The sequence below is a fragment of the Eucyclogobius newberryi genome, unplaced genomic scaffold (genome assembly GCF_026437365.1).
Source record: "Eucyclogobius newberryi isolate DKJ021-1_F unplaced genomic scaffold, fEucNew1.0.hap1 SCAF_3, whole genome shotgun sequence".
NCBI lineage: Eukaryota > Metazoa > Chordata > Actinopteri > Gobiiformes > Gobiidae > Eucyclogobius > Eucyclogobius newberryi.
This window is the reverse complement of record NW_027315945.1, coordinates 2,085,504-2,110,931: the sequence shown is the minus strand read 5'-3', so window position 1 is coordinate 2,110,931 and position 25,428 is coordinate 2,085,504. Positions and strand designations below refer to the sequence as shown.

Sequence of the window (25,428 nt, the reverse complement as noted above, 5' to 3'; positions counted from 1 at the left end):
TGAGCCCCAGGTGCAGAGCAGCAGTTCAAGACGCTCCTCTGTCGCTGAACTCCTGCCCGCTCTGTCACATGTGAAGTGTTCAGATTCAAGACAGATAGAGACTGTGTGTGTCCCTCGTGTCCCTCGTACAAATAATGCCAAAAAGTCACATCTCAGAAAAAATATTTCAGGCGTCAGACCAAATAACTTAAGGAAAATAACAATCACAAATGACACAAATACACAAATGAATAAACACGTAAAATGTGGACTGCTAAACATTAGAGCAATTTCCTCCAAATCGCTCTTAGTTAATGAATTAATTAGTGACTATAACATAGATCTTCTAGCTCTAACTGAAACGTGGCTTCAACAAGACGACTACGTCAGACTAAATGAGTCCACCCCACCCAGCCATGTTAACCCCACCCACCCATGTAAACCCCACCCACCCATGTTAACCCCACCCACCCATGTTAACCCCACCCACCCATGTTAACTTTCAGACTGCCAGGAGCACAGAGGTGGTGGTGTGGCAGTGATCTCACACTCAAGCGACTCATGAGCCCTAAAACTAACAATGCATTTCACTCATTTGAAAGCCTTATGCTGTCAATCACATGTCCAAATATGAAAAACCAAAAAGGAGTTTTGTTCATAGTTATCTACCGACCTCCTGGTCCCTACTCAGAGTTTTTAAAAGAGTTTTCTGACTTTATATCAAACTTAGTGTTAGCCTGGGATAAAATAGTTATAGTTGGAGACTTTAATATCCACGTGAACATGAGTGATGACGCTCTCAGTAATGCCTTCAGCGCCTTGTTAGACAGCATTGGTTTCACTCAGAATGTAAATAAACCGACTCACACTCACAAGAACACTCTGGATCTTGTCCTAACGTATGGAACAGAGATTAGTGACCTCAGTGTCCTCCCTCAAAACCCTATATTGTCAGATTATTTCCTAATTACCTTTCAGTTTATTCTTAAAGATCATCCAGTCCCACAAAATAAAGTTATAATGAAAAGGACAATATCTGAAAAATCTATCTCAAAATTCAAAGAAATAATGGAGCCAATATTCAGTGACATGTCATGTGATCATGTCATGTGATCATGTCATGTGATCCTGCTGAGAACAGCTTTAGTCCCAGTTTAAGTGATCAATTTGTCGACTTGACCATGAATTCTCTGAAGTCTGCTCTTGACGTTGTCGCGCCGTTAAAACAGAAGGTCATTAGGCCAAAGCGCGCCTCCCCATGGTACAACCAAGAACTGCGTTCACATAAACAAAGAGTTAGAAAGTTAGAGGGATTATTTCGTCGCTCTCACACAGAAGAATCCCTAAAAGCATGGAAAAGTTGCCTGCTGTCCTATAAGCAGGCTCTGTGTGAGGCCCAAACCAGATATTATTCAAATCTAATAGAAGCCAACAAAAGTAACACTAAATTCCTTTTCAGCACTGTAGCTAGGCTAACAAACTGTCACAGCAGTAGAGCCCTCAATCCCAGCTACACTTAGCTCTGATGATTTCCTCCTATTTTTTAACAATAAAATAAAAACAATCAGAGATAAATTAGATGAAATTACCCCCGCTATTAGCCCTGAACTAGCCCAAGCTGTAAATCTAACGTCCCATATAAATCCACCTGTAAACCTAGAAAGGTTCACAGCTGTTGATCAAGCAGAGATAACTTCAGCCATTATGTCCTCTAAAAGCTCCACTTGTGTCCTAGACCCCATTCCAAGCAGACTCCTCAAAGCCATTCTTCCCCTAATTATAGACCCTATTCTTAATATAATAAATACTTCACTCCAAAGTGGCTATGTTCCACAGTCCTTCAAACATGCAGTCATTAAACCTCTTCTGAAAAAGCCTAATCTAGATCCCGACCTATTGGTAAACTACAGACCTATTTCAAATCTTCCCTTCGTCTCTAAAATCCTTGAAAAAGTTGTAGTAAAACAGCTTTGTCGCCACCTGCAGGACAATAACTTATTTGAAGTTTTCCAGTCAGGGTTCAGAGCCCACCACAGCACTGAAACTGCACTAGTTAAAGTCACAAATGATTTGTTATTAGCCGCTGACGATGGACTGGTCTCAGTCCTGGTTCTGTTGGACCTCAGCGCAGCGTTTGACACCATCGACCACAACATTCTACTGCAGAGGTTAGAATGTGATGTAGGTGTTGGAGGAACAGCCCTCAGCTGGTTTAAATCCTATCTATCTGATAGGTTCCAATTTGTTAATGTAAACCAGAGCTCCTCACCAAGCTCTAAAGTAATTTACGGTGTGCCACAGGGTTCGGTACTCGGTCCAATTCTGTTCACTCTTTATATGCTGCCATTAGGCAACATTATCAGAAAGCATGGCATTAACTTCCACTGCTCTGCAGACGACACTCAGCTGTATTTATCAATGAAACCTGATCAGAGCGATCAAGTAGACAGACTTAGTACTTGTGTGAAGGAGATAAAAACCTGGATGACACTAAACTACCTGCTTCTTAACCCTGAAAAAACCGAGGTCATTGTGCTTGGCCCTAAGCATCTACGAGACGCTCTATCTGAGCAGATAGTCTCACTGGACAATGTCAGTGTAGCCTCCAGTTCTACTGTAAGAAACCTCAGAGTCTTATTTGACCAGGAGCTCTCATTTAAAGCTCATATAAATCAAGCTTGTAAAACAGACTATTTCCATTTGCACAACAAGAGCCAAAATCAGAAGAATCCTGCCTAAAAGTGATGCCGAAAAACTTATCCATGCATTTGTAACGACTAGATTAGACTACTGTAACTCCTGCTCACAGCAGGTCCTAAAAGCTCCATAAAAAGCTTTCAACTGGTTCAAAATGCAGCAGCAAGATTACTAACAGGAACAAAAAGAAGAGAGCACATTACACCGGTGCTGAAGTCTCTTCACTGGCTCCCCGTCGAGTCTAGAATCAAATTCAAAATTCTACTCTTGACCTACAAAGCCATAAATGACATGGCCCCATCCTACCTCAAAGATGCTCTAGAACCATATCATCCAAACAGAGCTCTTCGCTCTCAGAATGCTGGCCTTCTGGTGGTGCCAAGAGTCTCTAAAAGTACTGTAGGAGGTAGAGCGTTTAGCTACCAAGCTCCTGTGTTATGGAATCAGCTCCCGACCCATGTTAAATATGCTGACACAGTCTCTTCATTTAAGTCCAGGCTTAAAACGTTCCTCTTCGAAATCGCTTATGGTCAGACTAGTTAGGAACAGAAAGATAAACCCACAGCTTCAGCTACGCTGCCCTAGGAGTAACTATGCTGGGGGAAGTATGACAGCTTGAGCACTATCCTCTTCTTCTTCTGACTACTTATGCTATCAAACAATATTTATTTTTTGATTCCACTTGCAAACTGTTCACCGCCTTCTTTTCTTTCTCTCACTCCTGAGGACCTGTGGACCCAGATGCCCCTCCCCTGGTGAAGTGGTCCCTGCCCTGTGTGGACGGTCCCTCATCTGCCTGAGGAGTGGGTCCAGCTCGCCTCCGACGGTCCCTCATCTGCCTGAAGAGTGGGTCCAGCTCGACTCAGACGGTCCCTCATCTGCCTGAAGAGTGGGTCCAGCTCCAGTCTCCTTGTCCGTCTGTCCGTCTGTGAGAGTCGGATCTCTCCTTCACTGGAACTCCTCCAGGTTTCTACGCTTTTTTCCCAAAGAGGTTTTTTTGTAGTTTTTCCTGGCCGAGAAGGAGAGTCTAAGGACAGAGGATCCTGGGACATCGTCCCTCGCCACCACAGACATTGTCTGACTTCATCGCCACCACAGACATTGTCTGACTCCATCGCCACCACAGACATTGTCTGACTTCATCGCCACCACAGACATTGTTGATTCATTTCTCCCTGTGGCCCTCAGAGGCAACTGTTGTTGTGATTTTGGGCCTTACAAAAATAAATTGATTTGATTTGATTTGTAGGTCATGTGTCTGTGTGCTGTAGGTCATGTGTGTGCTGTAGGTCATGTGTTTGCTGTAGGTCATGTGTCTGTGTGCTGTAGGTCATGTGTCTTCTGTAGGTCATGTGTCTGTGTGCTGTAGGTCATGTGTCTTCTGTAGGTCATGTGTCTGTGTGCTGTAGGTCATGTGTGTGCTGTAGGTCATGTGTTTGCTGTAGGTCATGTGTGTGCTGTAGGTCATGTGTTTGCTGTAGGTCATGTGTCTGTGTGCTGTAGGTCATGTGTCTGCTGTAGGTCATGTTTGTCTGCTGTAGGTCATGTGTCTGAGTGCTGTAGGTCATGTGTGTGCTGTAGGTCATGTGTGTGCTGTAGGTCATGTGTCTGTGTGCTGTAGGTCATGTGTCTGTGTGCTGTAGGTCATATGTGTGCTATAGGTCATGTGTGTGCTGTAGGTCATGTGTGTGCTGTAGGTCATGTGTCTGCTGTAGGTCATGTGTGTGCTGTAGGTCATGTGTGTGCTGTAGGTCATGTGTCTGCTGTAGGTCATGTGTCTGCTGTAGGTCATGTGTGTGTGTGCTGTAGGTCATGTGTGTGCTGTAGGTCATGTGTCTTCTGTAGGTCATTTGTCTTCTGTAGGTCATTTGTCTTCTGTAGGTCATGTGTCTGTGTGCTGTAGGTCATGTGTCTGCTGAAGGTCATGTCTGCTGTAGGTCATGTGTCTGCTGTAGGTCATGTGTTTGTTGTAGGTCATGTGTCTGTGTGCTGTAGGTCATGTGTCTGCTGTAGGTCATGTTTGTCTGCTGTAGGTCATGTGTCTGAGTGCTGTAGGTCATGTGTGTGCTGTAGGTCATGTGTCTGTGTGCTGTAGGTCATGTGTCTGCTGTAGGTCATGTGTGTGCTGTAGGTCATGTGTGTGCTGTAGGTCATGTGTCTGAGTGCTGTAGGTCATGTGTGTGCTGTAGGTCATGTGTCTGAGTGCTGTAGGTCATGTGTGCTGTAGGTCATGTGTCTGCTGTAGGTCATGTGTGTGCTGTAGGTCATGTGTGTGCTGTAGGTCATGTGTCTGCTGTAGGTCATGTGTTTGCTGTAGGTCATGTGTCTGTGTGCTGTAGGTCATGTGTCTGCTGTAGGTCATGTGTGTGCTGTAGGTCATGTGTCTGTGTGCTGTAGGTCATGTGTTTGCTGTAGGTCATATGTGTGCTATAGGTCATGTGTGTGCTGTAGGTCATGTGTCTGCTGTTGGTCGTGTCTGCTGTAGGTCATGTGTTTGCTGTAGGTCATGTGTCTGTGCTGTAGGTCATGTGTCTGTGTGCTGTAGGTCATGTGTCTGTGTGCTGTAGGTCATGTGTCTGCTGTAGGTCATGTGTTTGCTGTAGGTCATGTGTGTGTGCTGTAGGTCATGTGTCTGCTGTAGGTCATGTGTGTGCTGTAGGTCATGTGTCTGCTGTAGGTCATATGTGTGTGCTGTAGGTCATGTGTCTGTGTGCTGTAGGTCATGTGTCTGCTGTAGGTCATGTGTGTGTGCTGTAGGTCATGTGTCTGTGCTGTAGGTCATGTGTCTTCTGTAGATCATGTGTCTGCTGTAGGTCATGTGTGTGCTGTAGGTCATGTGTGTGCTGTAGGTCATGTGTCTTCTGTAGGTCATTTGTCTTCTGTAGGTCATGTGTCTGCTGAAGGTCATGTCTGCTGTAGGTCATGTGTCTGCTGAAGGTCATGTCTGCTGTAGGTCATGTGTCTGAGTGCTGTAGGTCATGTGTGTGCTGTAGGTCATGTGTCTGTGTGCTGTAGGTCATGTCTGCTGTAGGTCATGTGTCTGTGTGCTGTAGGTCATGTGTCTGCGCTGTAGGTCATGTGTCTATGTGCTGTAGGTCATGTGTCTGCTGTAGGTCATGTGTTTGCTGTAGGTCATGTGTCTGTGTGCTGTAGGTCATGTGTCTGTGTGCTGTAGGTCATGTGTCTGCTGTAGGTCATGTGTGTGTGCTGTAGGTCATCTGTCTGTGTGCTGTAGGTCATGTGTCTTCTGTAGGTCATGTGTCTGCTGTAGGTCATGTGTGTGTGCTGTAGGTCATGTGTCTGCTGTAGGTCATGTGTTTGTGTGCTGTAGGTCATGTGTCTGCTGTAGGTCATGTGTCTGCTGTAGGTCATGTGTCTGCTGTAGGTCATGTGTGTGCTGTAGGTCATGTGTCTGTGTGCTGTAGGTCATGTGTCTGCTGTAGGTCATGTGTGTGTGCTGTAGGTCATGTGTGTGTGCTGTAGGTCATGTGTGTGCTGTAGGTCATGTGTGTGCTGTAGGTCATGTGTGTGTGTGCTGTAGGTCATGTGTCTGCTGTAGGTCATGTGTCTTCTGTAGGTCATTTGTCTTCTGTAGGTCATTTGTCTTCTGTAGGTCATGTGTGTGCTGTAGGTCATGTGTGTGCTGTAGGTCATGTGTCTGTGTGCTGTAGGTCATGTGTGTGCTGTAGGTCATGTGTCTTCTGTAGGTCATTTGTCTTCTGTAGGTCATGTGTCTTCTGTAGGTCATGTGTCTTCTGTAGGTCATGTGTCTGTGTGCTGTAGGTCATTTGTCTTCTGTAGGTCATGTGTGCTGTAGGTCATGTGTGTGCTGTAGGTCATGTGTCTTCTGTAGGTCATGTGTCTGTGTGCTGTAGGTCATTTGTCTTCTGTAGGTCATGTGTGCTGTAGGTCATGTGTGTGCTGTAGGTCATGTGTCTGTGTGCTGTAGGTCATGTGTGTGCTTTAGGTCATGTGTGCTGTAGGTCATGTGTGCTGTAGGTCATGTGTGTGCTGTAGGTCATGTGTGTGCTGTAGGTCATTTGTCTTCTGTAGGTCATGTGTGTGCTGTAGGTCATGTGTCTGTGTGCTGTAGGTCATTTGTCTTCTGTAGGTCATGTGTGCTGTAGGTCATGTGTGTGCTGTAGGTCATGTGTCTGTGTGCTGTAGGTCATTTGTCTTCTGTAGGTCATGTGTGCTGTAGGTCATGTGTGCTGTAGGTCATGTGTGTGCTGTAGGTCATTTGTCTTCTGTAGGTCATGTGTGTGCTGTAGGTCATGTGTGTGCTGTAGGTCATGTGTGTGTGTGCTGTAGGTCATGTGTCTGCTGTAGGTCATGTGTCTTCTGTAGGTCATTTGTCTTCTGTAGATCATTTGTCTTCTGTAGGTCATGTGTGTGCTGTAGGTCATGTGTCTGTGTGCTGTAGGTCATGTGTGTGCTGTAGGTCATGTGTCTGTGTGCTGTAGGTCATGTGTGTGCTGTAGGTCATGTGTCTTCTGTAGGTCATTTGTCTTCTGTAGGTCATGTGTCTTCTGTAGGTCATGTGTCTTCTGTAGGTCATGTGTCTGTGTGCTGTAGGTCATTTGTCTTCTGTAGGTCATGTGTGCTGTAGGTCATGTGTGTGCTGTAGGTCATGTGTCTTCTGTAGGTCATGTGTCTGTGTGCTGTAGGTCATTTGTCTTCTGTAGGTCATGTGTGCTGTAGGTCATGTGTGTGCTGTAGGTCATGTGTCTGTGTGCTGTAGGTCATGTGTGCTGTAGGTCATGTGTGTGCTGTAGGTCATGTGTGTGCTGTAGGTCATGTGTCTGTGTGCTGTAGGTCATTTGTCTTCTGTAGGTCATGTGTGCTGTAGGTCATGTGTGTGCTGTAGGTCATGTGTGTGCTGTAGGTCATGTGTGTGCTGTAGGTCATGTGTCTGTGTGCTGTAGGTCATTTGTCTTCTGTAGGTCATGTGTGCTGTAGGTCATGTGTGTGCTGTAGGTCATGTGTGTGCTGTAGGTCATGTGTCTGTGTGCTGTAGGTCATTTGTCTTCTGTAGGTCATGTGTGCTGTAGGTCATGTGTGCTGTAGGTCATGTGTGTGCTGTAGGTCATGTGTCTGTGTGCTGTAGGTCATTTGTCTTCTGTAGGTCATGTGTGCTGTAGGTCATGTGTGTGCTGTAGGTCATGTGTCTGTGTGCTGTAGGTCATTTGTCTTCTGTAGGTCATGTGTGCTGTAGGTCATGTGTGTGCTGTAGGTCATGTGTCTGTGTGCTGTAGGTCATTTGTCTTCTGTAGGTCATGTGTGCTGTAGGTCATGTGTGTGCTGTAGGTCATGTGTGTGCTGTAGGTCATGTGTGTGCTGTAGGTCATGTGTCTTCTGTAGGTCATTTGTCTTCTGTAGGTCATGTGTCTTCTGTAGGTCATGTGTCTGTGTGCTGTAGGTCATTTGTCTTCTGTAGGTCATGTGTGCTGTAGGTCATGTGTGTGCTGTAGGTCATGTGTCTTCTGTAGGTCATGTGTCTGTGTGCTGTAGGTCATTTGTCTTCTGTAGGTCATGTGTGCTGTAGGTCATGTGTGTGCTGTAGGTCATGTGTCTGTGTGCTGTAGGTCATGTGTGCTGTAGGTCATGTGTGTGCTGTAGGTCATGTGTGTGCTGTAGGTCATGTGTCTGTGTGCTGTAGGTCATTTGTCTTCTGTAGGTCATGTGTGCTGTAGGTCATGTGTGTGCTGTAGGTCATGTGTGTGCTGTAGGTCATGTGTGTGCTGTAGGTCATGTGTCTGTGTGCTGTAGGTCATTTGTCTTCTGTAGGTCATGTGTGCTGTAGGTCATGTGTGTGCTGCAGGTCATGTGTGTGCTGTAGGTCATGTGTGTGCTGTAGGTCATGTGTCTGTGTGCTGTAGGTCATTTGTCTTCTGTAGGTCATGTGTGCTGTAGGTCATGTGTGTGCTGTAGGTCATGTGTGTGCTGTAGGTCATGTGTCTGGTCAAGCGGTAGAAAATGAATGAACTCAGTCTGTTGTCATTTAAATCATGTTTTAGGTGCTTTTTTGGGTCAATTGGACTGTGAAAGTCACTGTCCCTTTGACTTTTATGATCACGTGTTTGCAAGAATCTTTAACACACGTCTGACTAATGTGCCATGTTTATGAGTCATGAACCCACTGAACCCAACATGGACTAGGACTGGCCCATGGATCTATTATATCAGCTCAGGCATTTTCTCTCTTGGGTCCAAAGCCGAAGTTGACCCTGACCCTGACCCAGTCTCTGAAGCGTATCGAGGGCCCCATAGAATTATTGTCTTAAGATAGTGATTTGGGCCGCCATATTGGATTCCGTCCATGAACCAGTGCCATTATGAGTGCTAAAATGGAATACTGATGATAAATATTTAAGATATGAGAACAGAAAAGTCCAAGTCTTCCTCTTTTATTGCTATGTACAGATTCAACAGATTAAATACACATTGGGTGACATCACTTGGGCTCCTCCCCCTTGGGCAGGGAGGGCGTGTTCTTGTCTCTGTGGGCGGGGAACACTTCCCAGGGCGTGTTGAGGTCAAACTTCCTGAACTCCTGTGCCAGCTCCACCGGCTCAGCCACCACACGCTTCAGCTCGTCATCGTACCGCACCTGAACGCAACACCACAACACAACATGACACAACACAACACGACACAACACGACACACGAGTTTAGAGAGACAGAACCAATCACATAAACCCAGAAGTGACGCAAAAAACGCGACACGCTTAACTGGATATTACGTAGCCCATGTCAACAAGGCGTGTTCCGCGTTATCCGTCCTGAACACAGAAAATGTCTCCTGAATCGAGACGACGCCCTTCGTATAACCGCATCTAACGCACGTTCATCACGGCGAGTAGAGCAGACTTTCCTGATTGTTCAAACCGAAGCGAGAGCAGAAGTAAACACTCGGTCACGAGCCGGGTCACGCGCCGGGTCCGCCATCTTGAATGTTTCGGAACGGGGGTGAAGAGCTACTTCCATCTCTCTGTGTGACGCGTTCAAACCTCCGCCTGGGATCGGTAAATTGAGGTTCGAGCACTTCATTGGCTCCGACTCGGGTTCCAGACCTTTATGCATTCCAACAGAATGTGGGCGGGGCTGGCGGGTCAGGCAAGAGGATCACTGCTCAGGCGTAAACAGGCCGGCGCACAAGAGCAAATATAAGGGTAAAAAAAAAACGACACTTGGTCTTCACCTCAGACAGTTTTAGTGTGGACCTTTCTTCATCGCCCTTGAAGGGAAAACCAAATAATACAAATCAAGGCAACAGCGACGAATGGAAAAGTACTGGCAAGAAACGCCAACCTCCAACAAACGAGGCGTCACCCTTCATATCACGCCCCATATGAAAATGTATAAATTGAGCGCACAGGGACAGGACGCGCCCGTGTAAGACGCCCACACGTTGGATAGGGACAGATGGTGAGCGCTCTGTTCATCTGTATTAGAATTGTACTGACAGGGATCAAACATTTCATTCATTCTAAGCATTTTTGATTCTTGCACTTTTTTCATAAACGAGCACGCCAACACCCTCCACTAAAATGATCCTTTAGTTTAGTCTGTCACCCTCTACTCCTGTGGCAGAAGAGTTCAACATCATGAACCCAGCAATCAAGGATCTCTGTGTCTCCAGCTAAACCGAGACACTCATTCTTTCAGGCCCTCGGTGTTGGGCTGAGGAGAGTTCTGTACCTCCACATATCCAGACAGGGGGAAGTCCTTCCTGAAGGGGTGTCCCTCGAAGCCGTAGTCTGTGAGGAGGCGCCTCAGGTCGGGGTGGTTGGAGAAGAAGACGCCGTACATGTCCCACACCTGCACACAGTCACAGCTCACATTCTCTCTCATTTCTGCACCAGCTGCGTTCATCTGTACTGTACGGCCTGGAAATGGCACTTTGAACCCAACAGGAAGTATTACAAATAGTCATCACAAGTCTCTCCAAACTGAAGCCGTTTCCCCCTCAGCCTTACCCATGAGTGCTTTTCTTACGGTTCTTACAGCTGTTCAGTCCCAGACCTTACGTTTATTCACATTGTGCTGGTGGAAATGCTCTCACTTTCTCCATTAAAACATATCAGTCTTTTCTTTGGATAAGAGAAGCCTTCATTAGTCCACACAGTGGGGAAATTGCAGTGTTACAACACACAAGTAGATACAGAAGTGAGAGAGCAGATAACTTACAGCTGATTTTTTTCCCTTTTTCTTAACACTCTTAATAGTGGAGCTCTTACAAAGGGAAAGGAGATTATATATATATATATTATATATATATATATATATAAAAATAGTAAAAAGTAAATAAGAACTTATTTACTGCAGTTGTATGGACAGGGAACATTGCACCAATATGATTGACATTATGTCAGTATTGCACATGTTCAGGGCAGTGTTTGTTATAAAGTCTGACAGCAGCAGAAGGAAAGACTGTGAAACCTTTCCTTCACACAGCGAGGGTGGATCAGTCACTGAAGCTGCTCTCCAGAGCGGTCAGAGTGTCCTGCAGGGGACAGAGTGTCCTGCAAGGGACAGAGCAGGACAGAGTGTCCTGCAGGGGACAGAGTGTCCTGCAGGGGACAGAGTGTCCTGCAGGGGGCGACACTCATGGTCCAGCATAGATGTGAGTTTAGCCAGGACCCTTCTGTCCCCCACCTCCTGCACCGAGTCCAGAGCACAGCCCAGGACGGAGCTTTGTCCTGCTTCTCCCTCTCTGTGATGACCACACCTACAGGAGCTGATGCCACCTTCAATTTCCTTCAGCCAAACGTTGAAGTGAGCGTTGATCACGACATTTTAGGATAGTTCCCTTTCCTGGAAGACGATGGTTCCCTACCATCCATCCAGTTTTTAATAATGCATTGGACAGTTCTTAACACAATTTTAGTGGTTTCTGCAATCCATGAGTGTCTTTAAGAAACCCTTCTTAAAGACACTCATGGATTGCAGAAACCACTAAAATTGTCACGGTTATGCATCACCAATTAAATAATTTTACATGATTGACCGTTTAATAAACTCAAACTTAAATGAAACCAATGCTTTTTAGGCGTTTATTCCATTGAAGCACCTCGAGCTGCAGCTGCTTCTTGACACATCGGCTGAGCAGAACTTTGTTGGGCTGGACTGTCCTTCAGGCAGTCTGTGATAATAATCTCCATAGCAACAGCGTGGAAACAGTTGCTGGGGATCCCTGGGGGCGGGCTCTAGATGAGTGCTTTAGTCTCAGTCATGTACAACAGCTTCACATTCATCACATGTTTTAACTATTGGATCAAGATCACAATGTTTGATCAATATCAGAAACATTTTAGATGTATCGTTATTTACGTTTGCTGTTCAAGAAGGGGGACCGGAGGGTGTGGTCAGGGGTCGGAGTGTGTGGTCAGGGGTCGGAGGGTGTGGTCAGGGGTCGGAGTGTGTGGTCAGGGGTCGGAGGGTGTGGTCAGGGGTCGGAGGGTGTGGTCAGGGGTCGGAGGGTGTCCGGTTTGGGGACCACAGGATCTCATCTCTGCTGTTTGCAGACGATGTCCTGATGGCTCCATCAAACCCGGACCTGCAGCTGCACTGGGACGAGAGGGAAGCGTCTGGGATGAGAATCAGCTCCAAATCCGAGGCCATGGTTCTCAACCGGAAAAAGGTGTCTTGCCCTCTCCAGGTGGGTGGGGGGTCCTTGCCCCAAGTGGAGGACTTCAAGTATCTCGGGGTCTTGTTCACGAGTGAGTGAAGGATGGAGCGTGAGATCGACAGTTGGATCGGTGCAGCAGCTGCAGTGATGCAGTCGCTGCATCGACTGTTGTGGTGAAGAAGGAGCTGAGTTCAAAGACAAAGCTCTAGATTTACCGGTCACTCTACGTTCTGACCTCACCTATGGTCATGAGCTTTGGGTAATGACCCAAAGGACAAGATCGAGGATACAAGCGGTCAAAAGGAGTTTCCTCCGCCGGGTGGCTGGAGAAAGGGGGAGGAGCTCAGTCACACGGGAGGAGCTCTGAGTAGAGCCGATGCCTCGTGGGCTCCTCCCTGGGGAGGTGTTTCAGGCATGTCCCACCGGGAAGAGGCCCCGGGTAAGACCCAGGACACGCTGGAGGGACTATGTCTCTCTGGCCTGGGAACGCCTCGGGATCCCCCCGGAGGAGCTGAAGGAAGTGTCTGGGGAGAAGGAAGTCTGGGAGTCCCTGCTTAGACTGCTTATTTACATCTTCATTTCATGACAAACTCTGTAGGTACATTTCAGTCTCGTTTCTTCGCTGCCGTGAATGTGACGTTTGCACAGTTAGTCACATGGTGCAGGAGCTTTATGAATCCTAAAACTACCGTATTTTCCGTCCTCAAAAGCCGTCCGTGCGCTTAATATATGGTTTATTTCTGGTTGTGCTTACTGACCGCGAAGATATTTTGTGTGGTACACGGTGTATAAAGAAGATTTGGGACACGAGACGCGATGCGCGAGTAGAGTTACAGCACTCTGGAACCGGAAGTCTCAACAACATGTGTGCAAAGCATTCTGGGAATAGTAGTCTACCTGCACGCGGCGCACGCAAAACTGTCAAAAACTAACAACATTTTCAGTCAGGCACAACGCAGACACCTACCGGTAAATGAAGGACCCCAAGAAACTGGAAGGTCCCAAGATGGCTACTGCCAAGAGACCATTGGATCTGTTATATTGTCACAAGAAATGTGCTTACGGGCTAAATGATCAGTCAACTGTGGAATCAAAAGGTCGGAATCATCACTGAACTGCCGCGTGGGTCCGAGATGCGGGATCACATGACCAAAGAGATTTTAGCACGGAGCACTATCGGCGCTTAGGCTGCTTTTACCATTCTGCGCCCCAGCAGACATTAAACCGGGACACACGGGACAAAGTCTGTGCGAAACCAGGACAAATGCACCGGAACACGGGACGTAAACAATGGGGGCTGTCCCAGGTAAATCAGGACGTCTGGCCATAGCTGTGCGGGATGTACTTCAGCTGCATTTGAAGGATTTGATGACGAGGAATGAACTGAAAAAGTGAGTGTATTGTGTTGTATTTTACGTGTTGCAACTGAACGAGGCTGGGAGTTGTTGTGGATATGCTAACGTGTCTGTTAGCGATAGCAGAGTGTGTTTTGATGTTGAACAACGTTGATCTGAATGAGTTGAACGCGTTTAATAAAGCTCAACTGACTCGGACTTATCCATCTGTTTTGTTTATCCTTTGCGCTTGATAATCCGGTGCGCCTTTTCGTGCGCAAAATATGGTATAAGTGATGGATTTCCTCCCCAGAGGCATTAAACGACACAAGCACAGCCACAGCAGGACTTAGGACCCGGGGGTTCATCTACATTCAGTGGATTACAGGGTTGCAAGAGTATTTCAAGTATAAAAAAGCTTGTCACGGGTTGGTTTTAGCTTCTGTAATCTATTCTTGTTGATCACTTCTACAATGAGCTGCGCTCCTTTTGCCTGGATTATGTACTCAAAATGTGAAAAACATGTTTGGAAAAAAATACAGTAGGAATTAGTGACAAAAAGGTTCACGAGGACCAGGACAATCACACTGGATCATCCTGAAGCTGATGAACTACTGCAAAACAACACTGTAGTTGTATTTCTAATGGGAATGTTTGTCTGGACTAAACAGAGTAAAACACATACAACAAAGACGATGGCCTTATTAATTCAAAAAGTATTTCAACATGAATACATTTCATTCATAAAAGTTATCTTTCTAGAAGGCTTCAGTCGCCATATTGTTTTATTTGGTTGAAAATGTATTTTAAGAAGCTTTAAAAAGGTCATAAGTGCGTGTTGGTCCTCACCTCTCGCTCGTACCAGTTGGCCGCCTTGTGCACCGGCACTGCAGAGTCCACAGGAGTCAGCTCGTCCGTATACGTCTTCACTCGGATGCGGGAGTTGAAGCGCAACGACAGCAGGTTGTACACAATCTGAAACATGAACAGCCGCTCAGGTCAACTGCACCTTCAGGGCAAAGGTTCGTCAAATGAAATGGAAAAAAAAACTTAATAGTTCTCTATATAGTTATAGTTCAAAAGTACCTGAAAGAAGCAGAATATGTCTTGTGACTGTGCGAGTGCGACTGTGCGAGTGCGACTGTGCGAGTGCGACTGTGCGAGTGCGACTGTGCGAGTGCGACTGTGCGAGTGCGACGGTGCGAGTGCGACGGTGCGAGTGCGACGGTGCGAGTGCGACGGTGCGAGTGCGACGGTGCGAGTGCGACGGTGCGAGTGCGACAGTGCGAGTGCGACAGTGCGAGTGTGCGACAGTGCGAGTGCGACTGTGCGAGTGCGACTGTGCGAGTGCGACTGTGCGAGTGCGACAGTGCGAGTGCGACAGTGCGAGTGCGAGACAGTGCGAGTGTGTGACAGTGCGAGTGTGTGACAGTGCGAGTGTGTGTCTGTCTGTGTGAGTGTGTGTGTGCGCGTGTGTGTGTGAGTGTCTGTGTGTCTCTGTGTCTGTGTGAGTGTCTGTGTGTGAGTGAGTGAGTGAGTGTGAGTGTGTGTGTGTGACTGTGTGAGTGTGTGTGTGTGACTGTGTGAGTGAGTATGTGTGTGTGCAGCAAGGCTCACCTCAAAGCGGTTGGCCCGTGAGGGGATGTCCACAGCGGTCAGGTCAATCATGTTCCTGAACTGGGCGTTGGTGTGGTCCCGGAGGAAGGTCAGCACAGGGATGACCCCATCTGGGTGTATCATCAGCTCCAGCTCATTGTAACATGTCACCTGCACAAGAGGGACACGGCACAATGCAGCTTTGGTCGCCATTGTATTGGTTTGGTTTATTTAGGAAGTACTTTTCAGCTGCACAATATCCAAACAAATACAATATTAGGACGTGCGATACAAGTGTCTCCTCTCCCCTCCGGCCTGACCAGTGTGCGACGCGCGTCAGGCTGACCAGTGTGCGGCGCGCGTCAGGCTGACCAGTGTGCGACGCGCGTCAGGCTGACCAGTGTGCGACGCGCGTCAGGCTGACCAGTGTGCGACGCGCGTCAGGCTGACCAGTGTGCGACGCGCGTCAGGCTGACCAGTGTGCGACGCGCGTCAGGCTGACCAGTGTGCGACGCGCGTCAGGCTGACCAGTGTGCGACGCGCGTCAGGCTGACCAGTGTGCGACGCGCGTCAGGCTGACCAGTGTGCGACGAGCGTCAGGAGTGCACGTCCACAGGGATGTGCTGTGGAGCTAAAGGGATGTTTGATTCCATAAATCATGATTCATGCTGAGGCAGGAAGGCTCAGAACCATCATTTTGAACTATTGTTTTTGCTCTAAAACATGAGATGCTGAAGTAAAAGTTGAATAAAATAATGCAGAATAAATGTCATTTAAAAAGGGACAGGTACAGATCACTTAAGACGGTTGAGACACTTTTGAACCGTCCCAATCTAAAGTGAACACATTGAACGTGGCTTTTGTCTGCACGAGGAAGGTTCCGGAACCAGGACAAGACGGGACCAAACCTGGACTTGTTGAATGAACTTGGGCAGGATCTCAGCCACGTACTCTCCAAAGGCAGCGAGCTGACCGTGCTCCACCGAGTCTGCCGGCCGAACCGTGGCTGGAACACACATCCACACACCATCAACTCCAACAGAACCACTGCACACACCATCAACTCCAACTGAACCACTGCACACACACCATCAACTCCAACAGAAGGCAAGGCAAGGCAAGTTTATTTGTAGAGCACATTTCATACACAAGGCAATTCAAAGTGCTTCACAGCAGGAAAAATGCATTCAAATCACAAAGAAATTACAGAAACAGAAATACAATAAAATTAACTAAATTAAAAATTATCAATCCAACTGATTTTCTAAACTAATAAAATCACAAACAAAAGAGAAGAGTGCAAAGAAAAAATCCTTTCAGTCATATGCGCAGCTAAACAAAACTGTTTTTAGCTTAGATTTGAACATTGTCAGAGTAGAAGCCTGTCTCACATCTTCAGGAAGACTGTTCCAGATTTTAGCTGCATAAAACTGAAACGCAGATTCCCCATGTTTAGTCTTGACTCTGGCACCAGCAGGAGGCCGGTCCCTGAGGTCCTCAGAGTCCGAGATGGTTCATATGGCACTAACATATCCAAGATGTACTTTGGTGCTAGGCCAAGGAGAGACTTGTACACAAGCAGAGCTGCTTTAAAGTCTATTCTCTGAGCCACAGGGAGCCAGTGCAGAGACCTGAGAACAGGACTAATGGGATGGTACTTCCTGGTTCTAGTCAGGACCCGAGCAGCAGCGTTCTGGATGAACTGCAGCTGTTTTACAGCTCGTTTGGAGAGACCAGTGAGCAGGCCGGTACAGTAGTCTAATCTACTGGAGACAAACGCGTGGATAAGTCTCTCTAAATCTGGTTTTGACACTATATTTTTGATTTTGGCAATGTTTTTTAGATGGTAAAAAGCTGCTGATGTTATTGATTTGACGTGGCTATTAAAGTTCAAGTCTGAGTCCATTATTACCCCCAGATTTCTAATTTGGTTTGTAGGTTTTAGAGCGAGACTCTGGAGGTGACCGCTAACACTTTCTCTTTGTTTCTGTGGGCCAAAAACGATTATTTCAGTCTTGTCTGAGTTCAGCTGGAGAAAGTTGTTTTGCATCCACAAACTGATCTGTTGGATGCAGTGACAGAGTGAATCTACTGGTCCATAGTCACCTGCCGATAGTGAAACATAGATCTGAGTGTCGTCTGCATCATTGTGATAGGACACATTTTCACTGCGTATCAACTGACCTAACGGCAGCATGTAGAGGTTGAACAGAAGGGGACCCAGGACTGACCCTTAGGGCACTCCACAGGTCAGGGTCATGTGGTCTGAGACACAGCTACCAATTTCAACAAAGTACTTCCTGTCTTCCAGATAGGACCTTAACCAGTTTAGGGCAGTGCCAGTGATGCCCACCCAGTCCTCTAGTCTCTGTAAGAGGATCCCATGATCGACAGTGTCAAAAGCAGCACTCAGATCCAACAGAATTAAGACTGAGGCTTTGCCCGTGTCAGTGTTCAGGCGGATGTCATTTGTCACCTTGACAAGAGCAGTCTCAGTCACCATGACAACAGCAGTCTCAGTGTGATGAGGTCTAAAACCTGACTGAAAAACATCAAATGAGTTGTTTATTAAGAGGAAATCTGTGACTGTTGTAAACAACCTTTTCAAGGACTTTGCCCCAAAATGGCAGATTAGAGATGGGCCGGTAATGACTCAGTACTGCGGCATCAAGACTGCTCTTCTTTAGGAGAGGCTTTATGACCGCAGTTTTCAAAGACATTGGGAATGTTCCAGATTGAAGCGACATGTTAACTATGTGAGTGAATGGTGCTAACAAACTGTTCAGCACAGACTTTAGAAATCTGGTGGGTAACACATCAAGGCAGCATGTAGATGAACTCAGACTGGTGATGATCTCATGGACAGTTTTGTCAGTTACTGGTGCAAAGTGAGTTAGCTCTAAGTGTCTTGGTGGTTTTAGGGTAATTTTTTGCATTGTGGGATTTATAGCATTTTTAATGCCCTGAACTTTGTCATTAAAGAATAATGCAAACTCATTACACTTGGATGTGGAAATGAGTTCTAACGGCAGCTGAGCTGGAGGGTTTGTTCATCTGTTTACTGTGGCAAACAGGACACGCGAGTTGTTACTGCAGCTTCCAATTATTTCAGAAAAATATCTTTCCCTAGTTCTACATAAGATTAGGTTGTACATGTTCAGCTTTTCTTTGTAAATCTCTTTTTGAACCTGGAGCTTTGACTTGCGCCATTTCCGTTCGGCCCTGCGGCACTCCCTTTTCTGTGCCCTGACCGAATCATCATGTCTCCACGGCGCCTTCTGCTTATTTTTAACCATTTTAGCCTTCATAGGGGCGAAGGTGTCCAGAACATTCAAAACACTAGATGTAACAGAGTTCAACAAATCATTTACATTAGAACATGAGACATTTTCAAAGTTTATCATTTCCATAAACAGTGCACCTGTGCCATCATTTATGTGTCTCCTCTGAACAACTGCAGTACCAACCGGAGGTTTGGGAGAAACAGACAGGTCAAAGAAGACACAGAAATGATCAGACAGAGCAACATCGATCACATTAACATTTGAAATATTTACCCCCTTTGTAATTATGAGATCTAGAGTGTGTCCTTTGCTGTGGGTGGGGCCTCTCACATGCTGAGTAAGACTGAATGTTTCAAGGACAGCATCAAGCTCTTTAGCGTTTCTGTCACAAATATGATCAACATGCACATTGAAATCACCTGTAATGACCAAACCATCAAAGTCTGTGCATATGACTGAAAGCATCTCAGTAAAATCATCAATAAAACTTTGGCAGTGCTGGAGAGGCTTGTATAAAACAATGAAGAGAATCACTGCACACACCATCAACTCCAACAGAACCACTGCACACACACCATCAACTCCAACAGAACCACTGCACACACACCATCAACTCCAACAGAACCACTGCACACACCATCAACTCCAACAGAACCACTGCACACACACCATCAACTCAAACAGAACCACTGCACACACACCATCAACTCCAACAGAACCACTGCACACACCATCAACTCCAACAGAACCACTGCACACACACCATCAACTCCAACAGAACCACTGCACACACACCATCAACTCCAACAGAACCACTGCACACACACCATCAACTCCAACAGAACCACTGCACACACCATCAACTCCAACAGAACCACTGCACACACCATCAACTCCAACAGAACCACTGCACACACCATCAACTCCAACAGAACCACTGCACACACCATCAACTCCAACAGAACCACTGCACACACACCATCAACTCCAACAGAACCACTGCACACACCATCAACTCCAACAGAACCACTGCACACACACCATCAACTCAAACAGAACCACTGCACACACCATCAACTCCAACAGAACCACTGCACACACCATCAACTCCAACAGAACCACTGCACACACCATCAACTCCAACAGAACCACTGCACACACCATCAACTCCAACAGAACCACTGCACACACCATCAACTCCAACTGAACCACTGCACACACACCATCAACTCCAACAGAACCACTGCACACACACCATCAACTCCAACAGAACCACTGCACACACACCATCAACTCCAACAGAACCACTGCACACACCATCAACTCCAACAGAACCACTGCACACACCATCAACTCCAACAGAACCACTGCACACACCATCAACTCCAACTGAACCACTGCACACACCATCAACTCCAACAGAACCACTGCACACACACCATCAACTCCAACAGAACCACTGCACACACCATCAACTCCAACAGAACCACTGCACACACCATCAACTCCAACAGAACCACTGCACACACCATCAACTCCAACAGAACCACTGCACACACCATCAACTCCAACTGAACCACTGCACACACCATCAACTCCAACAGAACCACTGCATGAAGAACAGAAACCATTGAAATAAAAAGACAAAAAGCGGTTTAAACTTGTGTGCTTTTTGTGGTGATGTAAAGGGTTCTGATCATTTTTATTGAGCACAAATGGCAGTTGACCCATACTGACCACCCATACTGACCACCCATACTGACCACCCATACTGACCATTGGCTTTGTGTCATTTCCCCCCCATAACATATATTTTATATTCAATTTAATGGAATAATGCTTCTGATAATATGAAGTTCCAACAAATCTACAGAGCTACAGAGAGCATGTGGTTTTTGGATCCTGTACATACTTTGTCATCGTTAGGTCACTGTAAATACTGTAAATACTGTACTACTGCTTTGGGCACTGGGTGTAAATCATTTTTAAAAAAACACCAGAGCACAAGTTTTTTGACTGAATTTTTTTGACTGAATTGAAGTTTTTTGACAGAATTTTTTCCCCGAAGATAAAACGAACGCTTGACTCAGAGGAAGAAGAATTCAATGGATTTAGTGATTTGGGGTAAAACTGATGCTTTGGTAAACTTGTTAGCATGTTCTTTATGCTATAGTTATCTGAATAACTGTTCATATGTTACATTAACATACCAGACACTTACCACAGTTCTGTCTGTGCCTCATGTAGCTGAAGGTGTTAGCGTTAGCATACGTCATGTAGCTGAAGGTGTTAGCGTTAGCATACATACACCTATTCACCATGTTCTCTCCTCTGTTATTATTTTAAACTGCATTTCAAGATGAAATGTTTGGTCCCCTAAAAAATGTGACTTATACAACTTACACTCCGGTGCAACTTATGCGTTTTTTTCTTTTATAATATGCATTTTTTGGCTTATGCTCCGGTGTGATTTATAGTCTGGACATTACAGTATCAGGCGTAGATTGGACAAAGTTGCGGTTTCCAGATAAAAGCTTTTATGTTGGGATTAAATGGCGACGAACAAAATGACGATGGATTAAAACAAGTTTTTTTTTTTTTTTAGGGTATATTACACAGCCTGAACAATATGACAACACTTTGATCTGCAATTTTGGTGATCAAAATGGACTTTTTGGGGCTTATGTTCCACCCCTGCCTGAATTTTACAGCTTTCCTCACATTAACGATGGTGAGCTACAACATGAACATGACAAACGCTGACAGCGACAAGCAGAAACCTACGTCTGTTTTCAGAGCTCTGGTTCCGGGTCTGAGCTTGGACGAGACACGGGGCCCGTCTGATACCTGCAACACATCAGAGGAGCGTCAGGGGGAGGAGCGTCAGGGGGAGGAGCTTCAGGGGGAGGAGCGTCAGGGGGAGGAGCGCGTCAGGGGGAGGAGCGCGTCAGGGGGAGGAGCGCGTCAGGGGACCTGCAGTGTGGGGGACCTGCAGTGTGGGGGACCTGCAGTGTGGGGGACCTGCAGTGTGGGGGACCTGAAGTGTGGGGGACCTGCAGTGTGGGGGCCCTGCAGTGTGAGGGACCTGCAGTGTGAGGGACCTGAAGTGTGGGGGCCCTGCAGTGTGAGGGACCTGCAGTGTGAGGGACCTGCAGTGTGGGGGACCTGCAGTGTGGGGGCCCTGCAGTGTGAGGGACCTGCAGTGTGGGGGACCTGCAGTGTGGGGGACCTGCAGTGTGGGGGACCTGCAGTGTGGGGGCGCCCCAGGGCACTGTCCTCGCGCCCTCTCTCTTCACCCTCTACACTGCAGACCTCAGACATGGACAGTTGTGTCCTGCAGAAGTTCTCTGACCACTCTGCCATCATGGGACTCATCACAGACGACAATGTGGAGGACAGAGGACTGGAGCAGGACTTTGTGGAACCACCTCCTCATCAACGCGGAGAAGACCAAGGAGATGGTGGTGGACTTCCACAGAGGCCACGCCCCCCTCACCAGTGAACATCCAGGGACGGGACAGGCCACGCCCCCCTCACCAGTGAACATCCAGGGACATTGAGAGAGTGACTCATACAAGGACCTGGTGTTTCATCTGAACCACAAACTGGACTCATAACACAGACTGAACAGGAAGAGCCAGAGTCGGCTCCACCTCCTGAGGAGACTCAGGTCTTTAGGAGTGACAGGGCCGCTCCTGACAGGGCCACTCCTGAAGACCTTCTCTGACTCTGTGGTGGCATCAGCTCCTGTAGGTGTGGCCTGCTGGAGCAGCAGCATCACAGAGAGGGAGATGAGGAAGCTGGACAAAGCTCCGTCCTGGGCTGTGCTCTGGACTCGGTGCAGGAGGTGGGGGACAGAAGGGTCCTGGCTAAACTCTCATCTATGCTGGACCATGAAGGAGACGTTTCAGTCTGTCCTTCTGCTGCTGTCACACTTTATAACAAACACTGTCATACACATGTGCAATACTGACATAATGTCAATCATATTGGTGCAATGTTCCCTGTCCATACAACTGCAGTAAATAAGAGTGTTACTCACTATTTTCTTATTTACTTTTTACTGTTTTATTAAGAAATATATATATATAAATATATAGTTATCTTTTCCCTTTTGTAAGAGCTCCACTATTAAGAGTGTTTTTTTTAAATACTGCTATAAGTTATCTGCTCTCTCACTTCTATACCTACTTGTGCGTTGTAACACTGTAATTTCCCACTGTGTGGACTAATGAAGGCTTCTCTTATGTGTGCAGGTGACCCGGGCCCAGGCCACAGCAGGGAGCTAGCATCACATTAGCATTAGCCGAAGGTCATCTCATCAGCTCCGCTCTCTCCTGTCACGTGTCCCCCTCTTGTCCCGCCGCACAGACCGGGGCCCCGTGAGCAGACACTGTTGAACACATCCAGTCCCCCGCACTCACCGTTTAACGTGCGGCCCACTCCTCCTCGTACACACCGCAGCAGTGAGGCCGCCATCTTCTGTCACTGAGCGCTGCGCCTTCTTCTTCTTCGAGTATATTCCGGCAGACTGTTCGCGAATATAGCACAATACTGCCCCCTCTGGCCATGGATCTATTATGTGGATTGGGTCTGGCACAAACGCCCCCTGTGGCCACTCTATTGGTACTGCAGCCAAAGACATCATGCAGCCCAGAAAGCTTTCTTTCTACAGCTGACAGGGGCCTACAGCTGACAGGGGCCTACAGCTGACAGGGGCCTACAGCTGACAGGGGCCTACAGCTGACAGGGGCCTACAGCTGACAGGGGCCTACAGCTATAGAATATGTATGCATTATTTAGAACTGCCTTAAATAATAATCATAAGATAAGATAAGATTTTCCTTTATTGTCCCACATGGGGAAATTTCATTGGTGCAACGCAGGTAGATACAGAGGTAGATACAGAAGAACAGATCACTTATAGGAAGTCTGAAAAACACTTTCAGTAGAAGATCTCCTATAAATAAATAAAAACTCCCATAGACAAATGAATAAATAAATACATAAATACCATTGCATGTGATCACGACAGTAATTGCACATGAATATGTGTCACGACAGCACATAGATTGCACATGAATTTCACAGTAATTGCACATATGACAGAATTGCACATCAGTATTAGGTTAGGTCAGTATTGCGAGTGTTCAGGACTAACAGTTTTTGTTATAAAGTCTGACACCAGCAGGAAGGAAAGACCTACGGAACCTTTCCTTCACACATCGAGGGTGGATCAGTCACTGAAGCTGCTCTCCAGAGAGGACAGAGTGTCCTGCAGGGGACAGCGTGTCCTGCAGGGGGTGAGACTCATGGTCCAGCATAGATGTGAATCTAGCCAGGACCCTCCTGTCCCCCACCTCCTGCACCGAGTCCAGAGCACAGCCCAGGACGGAGCTGGACTTCTTGATGACTCTGTCCAGCTTCCTCATCTCCCTCTCTGTGATGCTGCTGCTCCAGCAGGCCACACCTATAGGAGCTGATGCACCACAGAGTCGTAGAAGGTCTTCAGGAGTGGCCCTGTCACTCCAAAAGACCTGAGTCTCCTCAGGAGGTGGAGCCGACTCTGGCTCTTCCTGTTCAGTCTGTGTTATGAGTCCAGTTTGTGGTTCAGATGAACACCAGGTACTTGTATGAGTCACTCTCTCAATGTCCCGTCCCTGGATGTTCACTGGTGAGGGGGCAGTGGGGTGGCGTCTGCGGAAATCCACCACCATCATGCTCTTATAGACTATAAATAACTATAATCAAGAATAGAGGTAAAATATACTTTAGCGTATATTTGATCTAAAAGTACTTACATATCAATCTATCTGTTGTCATAACATACTTCTACGTATAGATTGCAATATTGAGTTTTCTATTTATGGGCAAAACAAGTTCTTTTCCCCGCAACAATGAAACAAATGATGTTTAGGTTTATGTTTCTTTTTAGTGATTTTTACATGATTTAAATTATTTAAATAATCAACAGAATATATACATACTATATACAGTACCGTGAGCCGCGCCCTGTGTCTGCCCGTCCCGCCAGTTTCATGTAATGTTTCCTCTCTGACGGACACGTGTCACAGGCTCATATCACATGTCACAGAACATATCATGGAATAACCTCAGACACTTATGTGAGATCTAAGATGAATCAAAATCTTAAACAACTTTCACTCAAATAAATGTAAAAGGATTTACTCAAATAATGACACTTTTCACACAGCAATAACAAATAACAAGAACAAATTCAAACATATTTAAATATATAGTACATTTTTGTATTGTTGACATTTCTCAAAAATGGTAAAAATAAAGTGATTTTTTTCTTCTCACAAAATATTAAATTCCAAGGCAAGATTCACTCGCAGGACCACGCCCCAACAATGGAGTATGAAAGAATGTTTATTGATAATAACGACGATGTAGCGGCAATGTAGGGACGATGTAAGATAAGATAAGATATTCTTTTATTGTCCCACATGGGGAAATTTAGTTGTTGCAACGCAGGTAGATCCAGAGAAAGTGTTTTTCAGACTTCCTATAAGTGATCTGTTCTTCTGTATTTACCTCTGTATCTGCCTGCGTTGCACCAATGAAATTTCCCCATGTGGGACAATAAAGGAATATCTTATCTTATCTTATCTTATCTTATCTTAGATACAGAAGAAAAGAACAGATCACTTATAGGAAGTTTGAAAAACACTTTCAGTAGAAGATCTCCTATAAACAAAAACTCCCATTTCACAACAAGGGATGGAGGGGAAAAATAATAAAGATAAAAATGAATAAATAAATACATAAATACCATTGCATGTGATCACGACAGTAATTGCACATGAACATGTGTCACGACAGCACATGGATTGCACATGAATTTCACAGTAATTGAACATGGTTAGGTCAGTATTGCGAGTG

The 25,428-nt window shown here is 46.4% G+C and overlaps 1 protein-coding gene across 1 annotated transcript; it reads right to left on the bottom strand.

The window, feature by feature from the left end:
* Nucleotides 1-9,067: 9,067 nt before the first annotated feature.
* ndufs3 (NADH:ubiquinone oxidoreductase core subunit S3) lies at nucleotides 9,068-23,057 on the bottom strand. The gene is made up of 7 exons (XM_072461036.1): nucleotides 22,947-23,057; nucleotides 21,307-21,369; nucleotides 16,147-16,244; nucleotides 15,260-15,409; nucleotides 14,492-14,617; nucleotides 10,379-10,498; nucleotides 9,068-9,286 (listed from the first exon to the last, which is right to left on the bottom strand). Exons 1-7 carry the CDS (start codon nucleotides 22,999-23,001, stop codon nucleotides 9,131-9,133), a joined length of 768 nt encoding a protein of 255 aa, XP_072317137.1. The 5' UTR covers nucleotides 23,002-23,057; the 3' UTR covers nucleotides 9,068-9,130.
* Between the last annotated feature and the right edge of the window lie 2,371 nt (nucleotides 23,058-25,428).

Excerpts from the sequence above, each read along its gene's own strand:
- ndufs3 (XM_072461036.1), bottom strand. The coding sequence starts at position 23,001 with ATGGCGGCCTCACTGCTGCGGTGTGTACGAGGAGGAGTGGGCCGCACG. Across the intron at positions 15,410-16,146 it reads AGTTCATTCAACAAGTCCAG|GTGACATGTTACAATGAGCT; the intron begins GTTTGGTCCCGT and ends CCTCTTGTGCAG. Across the intron at positions 10,499-14,491 it reads CCAACTGGTACGAGCGAGAG|GTGTGGGACATGTACGGCGT; the intron begins GTGAGGACCAAC and ends GACTGTGTGCAG.